Here is a 10,667-nt window from a genome sequence, read left to right on the forward strand (position 1 = left end):
AAGTATGCTAATATCTGGGCTTTTATCATCGGTCGAGATCGATAGTTGATGTCGAATTCTGTGAGCTCGACTGTCCATTTCGCTATCCTTCCGAAAGTATCCGCTCGATGCAGAAGTACCTTAATCGACTGGTCGATGAGCAGCGTTATGGTGTGCCCTTGAAAGTAAGGTCGGAGCCTTCGAACTGCAATCAATAGGGTGTAAGTTAGTTTCTCTAACTTAGTATACTTGGTTTCGGCATCTCTCAATACTCAACTTATGTAGTAGATCGGCCGTTGAATTTTTGCTTCTTCTTTAACCAGAACTGCTGCGAGGGCCACAGGGGAGACCGCCAGGTATAAAAACAACTCCTTTTCAAGTTTGGGCTTTGCCAATAGCAGAGGTGAGCTGAGGTAGTTCTTCAATTCTTCGAACGCTAGCTGACATTCAGTGATCCAACAGAAGTTCTTCGACTGCTTGAGAGTCTGAAAGAAAGGTAGGCACCATTCGGCCGACCTTGAGACGAAGCGATTCAGAGATGCTACTCTCCCAGTAAGACGCTGAACTTTCTTTATTGACTTCGAGGCGATCATTTTCAGGATGGCACAAATCTTTTCTGGATTAGCTTCGATCCCACGCCCTGATACCATAAAGCCCAAGAATTTTTCTGAGGTTACTCCAAAAGCACACTTGACTGAGTTCAGCTTCATTTTATATTTTCGGAGGGTGCTGAAGGTCTCCTCAAGGTCGGCGACGTGGTTCATTGAGGATTTACTTTTTACAAGCATATCATCCACGTAGACCTCCATGTTACGGTTGATCTGCTCTTTGAAGATCTTGTTCACCAACCGTTGATAGGTCGCCCCTGCATTTTTGAGGCCAAAAGGCATGTCCCTATAATAGTAAAGATCACGGTCAGTGATAAAAGCAGTCTTTTCTTCATCTTCTAGTGCCATCCTGATTTGATTGTAGCCAAAAAATACATCCATAAAAGTGAGAAGCTCGTGGCCCGAGGTTGCATCCACTAATTGATCAATTCTGGGGAGAGGGTAACTGTCCTTCGGACAGGCTTTGTTCAGCTTTTTGAAGTCTATACACATCCTCTACTTGCCGTTCGCCTTCTTGACGAGAACCACATTGGAGACCCAATTCGGATAGTTGACTTCTCTGATGAACCTGACTTTCAAGGAGTTTATCAACTTTCTCAGCTATTGCCTTCTGCCTTTTCGATGCATGACCTCAGATTTTTTTCTTCTACGGTCGATGTTAGGGATCAATAGCTAGACGGTGTTCCATGACTTCTGCATCAATCTCCGGCATGTCCGTCGGAACCCAAGTAAAAATATCCGCATTCTTTTGTAGAAAATTGATGAGCTGTGTCTGTACCTCTTCTCCCAAGTTGGAGCTGATCTTCACCACATGCTCTTCATTCCATCGTTCAAAGGAATTGAGACAAGATCTTCAATTGGCTCACCCCATTCTTTAGCAAGGTCATCGCGGGTGTCTAATCCATCAACCGGACAGGGGTCAGACTGACCATTTCTTTGTAAGACTATGTTATAGCAGTGTCTTGCCAGGAGTTGATCTCCTCTGACCTCTCTGACCCCTTGGCTTGTAGGAAATTTCAATTTCAAATGGTAGGTCGATACCACAGCTCGGAGGGCATTGAGGCCAGGTCAGCCGAGTATTGCGTTGTAGGCAGACGGCACCCTTACTATCAGGAAATCTACTTGTGCTCTAGATTATTTCAGACACCGACCTACAACTACGGTCAAAATTATTACTCCTTCCATTGGCACAGCATCGCCAGTGAATCCTACCAATGGGGAGCTTATCGATCCTAATCGATCATCCGGAATGAACATTTTTGAGAATACATCGTAAAATAAAATATCGATCGAGCTTCCACTATCAACAAGAATGCGGCGTACATCATAGTCAGCAACATTTAAAGAAACTACAACCGCATCATTATGGGAGAATTGAATCTCCTGGGCATCTTCTTCAGTAAAGGTTATAGATTCTTCAGTCCTCTGCTGCTTGGGCGGTCCAGCCAATCCACTGGCTGCTCCCTGCCGGGGTCCTCCAGAGATGGTGTTGATGATCCCGATTGGAGGCCGATCTTCAGGCTGTTCTTACTTCCTTGGCGGCTCTAGTTGTGGTAGGGCCCTCGGCTGAACTTCCCTACCTTCAGACTGACATCGGATGAATTTGTTGAGCCGACCTTGTCTGATGAGCTCTTCGATCTCATCTCGGAGCTGAATACACTCCTCCGTGTCATGGTCGTGGTCACGATGATAGAGGCAGAACTTGTTAGGATTGTGCTTCCCGAGGTGTGTGTGCATCTTTTCGGCTTTGGTAGCTGCTCCCTGATCTCCATCAGCACTTGAGTTTTTGGAACATTGAGAGGGGCGTAGCTGTGGAATCTTTCTGGGGGAGAGCTCCGTCAAACTCTGTGGTCCGAGCTTGTCTGCCTACGAGCTCGGGGGGGAGTTCAGACATACTTGTGTCCGAGAGGAGTTCGAGAATGTGGCCAAGCTTCACTCGGCCCTTTTTCAGCTGCGGGCTTGCTGGAGTCACCCGCTTTCCGCTCCTTTGCGACCTCCTCATCCTTCAGCTTGAAGGTTTCCTCTGCTCGGGCATATCTTTCGGCCCGAGCCAGCAAATCAGCGAAGTCCCTGGGATACTTCTTTTCTAGAAAAAATAGAAGATCATTCTTTTAAAAATCGATCTTCAGGGCGGCCATTGCAACTGATTGATTCAAGTTTTGGACCTCCAATGTGGCAGCATTAAAATGGTTGACATAAGTTTGGATGGATTCTCCCTCCTTTTGCTTGATGTTGATGAGGGACTCTGAACCTCTCTGGGGATGTCAGCTGCTAACAAAATGAGCCACAAACTGATGGCTCATTTGATCAGAGGAGGAGATAGTACCCGGCTTCAGTGTTGAGTACCAATTTCTTGCTACTTCTCTCAAGGTAGATGGGAAAGCTTAGCACAGGATGGCGTCTGGTGTGCCATGGAGCAGCATCATTGTCCGGAAGGCCTCCAGGTGGTCAACCAAATCTGAGGTCCCGTCATAGCTCTCAAATTAGGGGAGTTTGAAGTTCGACGGGATTGATTCTTGCATAATCATTTGAGAAAAAGGAGGGTCAGTACAGATATCCTCACTGTAAGCAGGGAGAGCATGGCGGAGCTCTTCGATCTGTCAGTTCATCTCTTGAAACTTTTGCTCCAGAGGATCCTCTTGATTGCGAATCTCGAGGATCTTCTGATAGAATGGAGGTAGAGACCCTCCGGGGGTGGAATCGTGATCAGACAGAGTGCTCTCCACCTTTTGCTTTCTCTTTTCGGGGGATACAGGGCGACTGGCCTAAGTGGGCCGCCCGATCGCCAGCTTTTGAAACTCCGGTGATGCCCTTTTCAGCTGCACAGATGCCTGCGGCTGCTGCTGCTGCTGCATGGCCTGCACCACTTTGGTGAGGCCCCTGACCTGCTGATCCAGCAGGTCGAACTGCTCCATGCCGACTGCTGTTGCTGGAGGAGGAGGAGCCTGAAAAATTGGAGACGAGGCCGGAGCTGGCGGATCTTGCTGAGATCTGGCCACGGAGGCCGTAGATTGCCTGGTGGATGCTTTTCGGAGAGGCATCAGGTTGGGATCTGGTCGGAGAAGAAGAAGAAGATGTCGAAGAAGATGGTCGGAGACAGTCCCGTTGAGTACTCCTTTAAGAACAAGGGTCCTGCGAAGACACAGGCCTCTTCCTCTAGCGCCAATTCTGTTGGTGCAGATTTTCACCGATGTTGGAGAAGCTGGAGTCAAGGGGATCACGGCCACCATCGCGACCTGCAAGGAAAGTCTAAATCGGAGTTGGGGGTGCTGCAGCAAGACCCTCCAACGCTCAAGTCAGTACTCTGCTTCAACAAAAATGGAGCACTCGAATAAGATTTTAGCAGAGTTTAGAGATATGGCTTACAGCTTAGAGGAGAACGTATCTGGGGGTCTCTTTTATAGATGGGAGAGGTAATTGATTGATAGCGACGTCGTAACTACCTGGTAGTGGGCCGTTCGGGGCCATGTGGAGTTTGTTATGAAGAGTGGTGGTATCCGTTGTCGCGACTTGCTGGAGAATGGTGGGGCCATGTGGAGTTTGTTACGGAGAGTGGAGTGGTGCCCGTTATCGTGACTTGTCGGAGAGTTCGGACCAGACGGTTGAAGCTTGGTTGGGACGTCTGGTGGAGCAGAATAGCTCTCTATCTCAGCAGTCTAAGAGAAGCTCGGATGTTTTCGAGGTTACTAACGGGTTAACTATTGTTGGGTGCCTTAGGCATTGATGCTGCAGACAGAAGTCATCTGCTGTAGAAGCTCGGACGAAAACTTTCTGTTGGAGAAATTCAGCTGGAGTCCAATTGCTAGAGAAGTCCGTCTGAAATTTGTCTGATGTAGAAGCTTGTCTAAAGACTGTCCGCTGGAGAGGTCCAGTTGCATGAGAAATCCGACAGAAGGTCGATCGATAGTGGAATTCGAAAGGCATCATGGAAGTTCATCCGCTGGAGGAGTCTGGAGGACACTATGGAAGGTCGACCGCTGGAGGGGTCTGGAGAAAATTTGTCCGTTGAAGGGGTCTGGTTGGCACTGTTGAAGTCCGGTTGGCACTGTTGAAAGTTGATGGCTGGAGAAGTATGGAAGACATCGGAGACAGTCGGTCACTGTAGAAATCCAGCTGCTGGAGCCCGTCCATTGTAGAAGTTCATCTGGAATCCAATTCTATTGTAGAAGTTCGGACAGAGTTCGATTCTTGTAGGAGTCCGGAAGGAGGCCGCTTACTGTAGAAGCTCGGATAGAGACCTGTTGCCATGGGAGCCCGGATGGAGATCGCTTATTGTAGAAGCTCGGATGAAATTCGAAAGGCGGTCGACCACTGTAGGAACTTGGATGGAGTCTGATTACTGTAGAAGTCCTGTTGCTAGAGAAGCCCAGACATTGACGAAGTCCAAAAGAAGCTCGGAGTAAAGTCGATCGTGATAGGAGGAAGTCTGGAAGAGATTCAGAGAGTAGTCGATCACTGTAGAAAATCGGTTGATAGTGAAGCTCAAAGAGCATTTGGAGCAATCCGATAGACAACTGAAGGAGCTTATTATCGGAGAAGTTCGGAGGGTGCAATAGGAGTTCATCTGTTGGAGGAATCTGGAGGACACTGTGGAAGGTCGACTGCTGGAGGAGTCCGGATGGTACTGTGGAAGCTCGGACGGTGGGGGGAGTTCAAAAGACGCCACACAAGGTCAAAAGCCAGAAGAGTTCTGGGAGGGTTGGCCTCTTACGAACTTTGACTGGAGTTATTTTATACCCAACAGCTATCATTGACATGAAGCATCCAAACATGAAGAAGAAGGTACAACAATTGAATGACAGAATCGTCGCACTCAGCCGATTTATCTTTAGGTCGGCTGAGAGGTGTCACGATTTTTCAAGACTTTAAGGCAAACGAAGGACTTCTCCTGGTCAGATGAATGCCGATAAGCCTTCAAAGATCTGAAGAAGTACCTGGCCTCTCCACCTTTACTCATAAAACCAAAGGTCAGAGAAATATTATATCTCTACTTGGCGACATCGATAGAGGCGGTTAGCTCGGTACTCATTCAGAAAGATGAAAATCAAATTCACCGACCCGTCTACTACACCAGCAAAGTATTCCATAACATTGAAGTCCGATATTCAAGAGCGGAGAAAATGATCTACGCTCTGATCATATACACAATGGCTTCACCCTTACTTCCAGGCATACTCCATTATGGTCCTTATCGATCAACCATTAAAAATGATCCTGCACCGTCCTGATACATTGAGATGAATGGCGAAGTGGGTGATGAAGCTAGGCGAATTCAACATATAATACTGACTACGGCCGTCCATGAAGGTACAAGTTCTAGCCGACTTCATCGCAGAATGCACAATAGCCGACAATAAGTCGGAAGATGCAACTACGAAGGAGGCTGCAATCCCCGAGCTTGACCTAAGGTCGACCTGGGTGTTGCATATCGACGGGGCATCGAATGCTCAAGGTATTGGAGCTAGCCTTATTCTCACCAACTCAGAAGGGGTAGTCACCAAGTACGCCCTTCGGTTCGACTTCAAAGTTTCAAATAATCAAGCCGAATACGAAACTCTCTTAGTCAGTTTGAAAATGGCTAAGGAGCTTGAGATTGATAGTCTGAAAGTCTTCACCGACTCTCAATTGATCGTGGGTCAAGTCAAAGGCCAATTTGAAGCTCGGGACCCGATCATGGCAATATACCTTCAAAAGGTGAAAGACCTTGTGATGAATTTAAGATACTTTGAGATCTTCCACATACCCAGGATCGAGAATGCTCGAGCTGATGTACTTTTCAGACTGGGAACGACTGCTTACAGTTCGCTGGGCCGAACATTCACGGAGTATCTTGAGCAACAGAGCATCGACAAAAATAAAAAAATATTATAGCTAACAGTCGAACCTAGTTGGATGGATCCGATCATCCGGTATCTGTCTGATGGAGTCCTCCATGAAGATCCTGCGGAAGCAAAATGAACCCGATGGGCAGCTTCCCAGTATGTGATGATGGATGGTCGTCTTTACAAAAGATCATTCTTCCTTTCCTTACTGAAATGCCTAGGATCGACTGATGCCGACTAAACACTTAGGGAAGTATATGAAAGAATTTGTGGAAGCCACTTGTGGGGCAAGTCCCTAGCCTACAAGATTTTGCGACAAGGTTACTATTGGCCCACCATGAAAAAGGATGCTGCTGACTTCTTCTGGAGGTGCAAACCATGCTAGAAGTATGCCAACATACAGCATTAACCCACCAATCGGCTAACATCCATTGTCGCACCCTGGCCATTCACTCAATGGAAAATCGACATACTCGGTCCTTTTTTCCTGATGTCTGGCCAAAAAAAATTCATAGTGGTCACAATCAACTATTTCACCAAGTGAGTAGAAGCCGAACCCCTGGCCCAAATCATTGAACGTAAAATGGAAGACTTCATCCAGAAATCTATCATCTATAGATTTGGACTGCCGCATACCATCATAACCGACAACGGACGATAATTCGATAATCAGAACTTCAGAGAATTCTGTACGAAGTTCCATATTATACATAAGCTTACATCAGTCGGGCACTCGCAATCAAACGGAGAGGTTGAGGTGACCAACTAAACATCTTGCACGGGTTAAAGACTCGACTGAATGAGGCTAAAGGTCTTTGGTGTTGAAGAGTTATATCCAGTCTTATGGACGTATCGGATAACTCTCCGTATACCAACTGGAGAGTCTCCTTTCAACTTAGCCTATGAGATGGAGGTGATGATCCCACTCGAGATTGGATTACCATCGACAAGAGTTGAGTAATACAATGAACCGAACAACTCCGAGTGTCGGAGAGTCGACTTAGATCTCCTACCAGAACTCTGACATGAAGCTCAACTTCGCATGGCCACGTACCGGCAAAAGATAGCTCGATACTATAACACTAAAGTCAAGCCGAAAGTTTTCTGACTATGAGACCTAGTTCTGAGAAAAGCAAAAATTTCAAAACCTTTAGATCAAGGAAAGCTATCTCCGAACTGGAAAGGACCCTATAGAATATCAGAGACAAACAGATCGGCTGCCTATCGGCTCGAAACCTTGAAAGGTTCGGCTATTCTCCAAACATGGAATGCTGACAATCTAAAGTTGTATTATCAGCAATCCTGGTACGCACTTGAAAATACAGTTTTGTTCCAGAATCATAAACCAGACTTCTAATGAAATATCAATCCTCATTGTGGAGGCTGGATCATCGATGTCACGGCTTGGAGTCTGATTTTTCAAAAAAGTCAGAAACCTTCAGCGTGACCACCGACTGCATCCCGACTCCCCCATAGAATTGACCTATCTACTTCAATGGGAGGCTAGCACCGGCCATGCAGATTTTCTTCACAAAAGTGGCACCGCTCCCATAGTCAACTTTTCGTTCAAATGGCTGGCTAATTTGCCGACTTTGTATCAACTAAGAAAGGCAAAATACCAAAATGATCAAGGTCGGATTAAAATTATACCAATATGGCCATTGTCAGTTGAGAGATATTCAGCTTGCCACCATTTATCAGATAATACGACGTATGAACCCGATCAAGGTCCGGATAATGGATATACGACTTACTATCATTATCCTAACTAAATATGTTGGAAACTACATGACTAGCAGACCTTACAATCTGCAAAATGGTCGGATCTACGATCTACATTCGGAGATTACTCCACGGATGGACATCATAGATATTTCAGCAAACAAAAATTCTATCTTGAAGGAAAATATTTTCATTCATTATCAGAAAAGAAAGTAAAAAATTGGACCAAAGTCTGATTACAACTTTCTTTACAAAAAAAAAAAACACTGACTAATCTTCATCATCACCTTTCATTCTGCTGAAGAATCGGTGGACCCACTTTGAATTGGCTTCTCCAACAAACTTTATCTTCCAGCTCGAGAACGGTACGAATTGGATCAGACTGTGAAGATGGTTGGCCGATCATACTGCCCAACCAACCATGCCAACAGCCTGATCCACTTCAACGTGAAAAATGCGATCAACGACCGCACCCTCCTTGCTGAAGACCGACCGACAACCAGAGCTAGAGACAGGCTTTAGATTTTCATCCGCCAATGAAAATGACTTTGATCATGCAGCTGAGATGGGGATGCGGAATACACGATAACGGATCATCGACCCAACCATCGACATCAGAGGTGAAAAGCTGACAACGGCTCGAAGCATAATTCCTCTTCCGAAATTGACTTACAATCGGACCACATAACAGGAAAACCTCTGGGTCCGACAAGGAGCCGTTAGTCAGAATCTCCCACCAACCACCCCCTGTAGGAACCTCACCCATCAAAACCATTTGGGAGGCTCTAGAAAATGATAAGGAATAGCTTTTACTCGAGAGTGGCTCTTTGACAAAACTCTCCCATCAGAAAGGATGAAATGAGGGATGAGTACCTAGCTGAGAGTGACCCTATATATAGGATCTATCAACAATCGAGATGAAAGTGGTCGAATCAAAGATCTATCGGATGACGACATGTGGCAACATCTGGGCCGACCATGGATCAGACGGTTCGATGCACCTACCCCAAATTGAACCATGTCATCCCTATCTGCATGAACATCTCCGACCCAATGGCACCCCGACATGTGGCAAAAATCTACATGCCAGAATTAAATCCCACAACATCAGTTCGCCTTCTCAATGTAACAGCTGGTGCCGGCTCACTTTCCTAATACGACGTCTGACACCAGATCCTCCTGTCGATACGACGGCTCGAAAGCGACAAAATGACTGTTCGACCATACTCCAATAAAAGTGGTGTCAGAGCTGGGAATTGATATGACAGACAATAACTTCTTTCATCCAAGGTGATTAACCGTGTGATGATGCACGCGATGATTCACCATTGGACTTGGGAGTGGGGGGGGGGCAATTGTTAGATTAAACCGACCAACCTCTATAAACCGATCGATCTCCGGCACACACCAACCGATGTCCGACTCTGACCCACCAAACGAACAGACAATTCTGAAAGTAATTACCGACTATATATCAGCTGAGTAGGCCGACACTACTCTCGACCGACCAACCGAACACCCCTCACCAAATCAAGATCGATAGACGGCCAATGTTCGGACTCTACAGACAATAAACTACTTCAACCGTCGGTATTTCAGAGTTACTAACTGACAACTGACTCCCGACGCACAGTTGGTTGACTCATTCAAATATATTATAACCGTCATGGATGGTTACTCCACTGATATCGTGGCTTAATCCATAGAGATTAATAACCCACTATGAGATTACCATCCTGTAATTCTATGCCGCTAAATGTGGGACCATATCTGACAGTTACGACAATTTACTCTATAAAAAGGAGATAAGGTAACAAGTTTCGGTAAGCTAATTTTGATACACTGAGCTCTATCTCCGTTCTCATTCTACTGTTGCCCAGTCTCCTTCTCTGACTTAAACATCGGAGGGTTTTCATCGGAGACAACTCCGATCAGTGCGGACTTCATTTTGTAGGTGCTCGTTCCCGATGAACAGGCGATGAGGAGATTGACAGCAACAATATATATATATATAGAGAGAGAGAAAGGTAGATTAGACTCTGTTCAATCAGATTCCTGCTCCTATCTGATTGGATCTTTCCCCATTGGATCAGCAGGCATCTAAATTTTTTTTTATAAGCTAACGAAGAAGTTCAGAGGGCGTTAGCTGATTTGACGTATTAAAAAAAATTAGCATTCAATGGGATGTGACACGACATTCATCATCTTCTCCACCGCCATCTTTCGGTAACCCCCCACCTACCTTCTCTCTTCTTCTCTCTCTCATCCCCACCCACGATGGCCATCTTCTGGTAACCCCCTTCACCTCGCCTCCTCTCTTCTTCTCTCTCTCCCCCACCCATGGCTGCCATCTTCATCTCTTCTTCTCTCTCTCCTACGGTCGCTGTCTCATCTCCTTCTAAGCCGAGTTCCCCACCCTATGGTTGCCATCTTTTGTTTTCCCAAATCTCCCACCGATCATTAGTGAATATTTTATATGAATCACCCCTTAGTTGATCTGACGTGTTAAAAAAAAAAGGAGAGATGCGACACCATC

At 46.1% G+C, this 10,667-nt stretch overlaps 1 protein-coding gene across 1 annotated transcript; it reads left to right on the top strand.

Annotated features, from left to right (window-relative positions):
• Positions 1 to 5,888: 5,888 nt before the first annotated feature.
• LOC140857370 (uncharacterized) lies at positions 5,889 to 6,458 on the top strand. The gene has a single exon (XM_073256158.1). It carries the CDS (start codon positions 5,889 to 5,891, stop codon positions 6,456 to 6,458), a length of 570 nt encoding a protein of 189 aa, XP_073112259.1.
• The last annotated feature ends 4,209 nt before the right edge of the window (positions 6,459 to 10,667 follow it).

Source organism: Elaeis guineensis, chromosome 4, assembly GCF_000442705.2.
Source record: "Elaeis guineensis isolate ETL-2024a chromosome 4, EG11, whole genome shotgun sequence".
Lineage (NCBI taxonomy): Eukaryota > Viridiplantae > Streptophyta > Magnoliopsida > Arecales > Arecaceae > Elaeis > Elaeis guineensis.

Bases quoted from the DNA above. Each gene is read 5' to 3' on its own strand.
- LOC140857370 (XM_073256158.1), top strand. From the start codon at position 5,889: ATGAAGGTACAAGTTCTAGCCGACTTCATCGCAGAATGCACAATAGCC.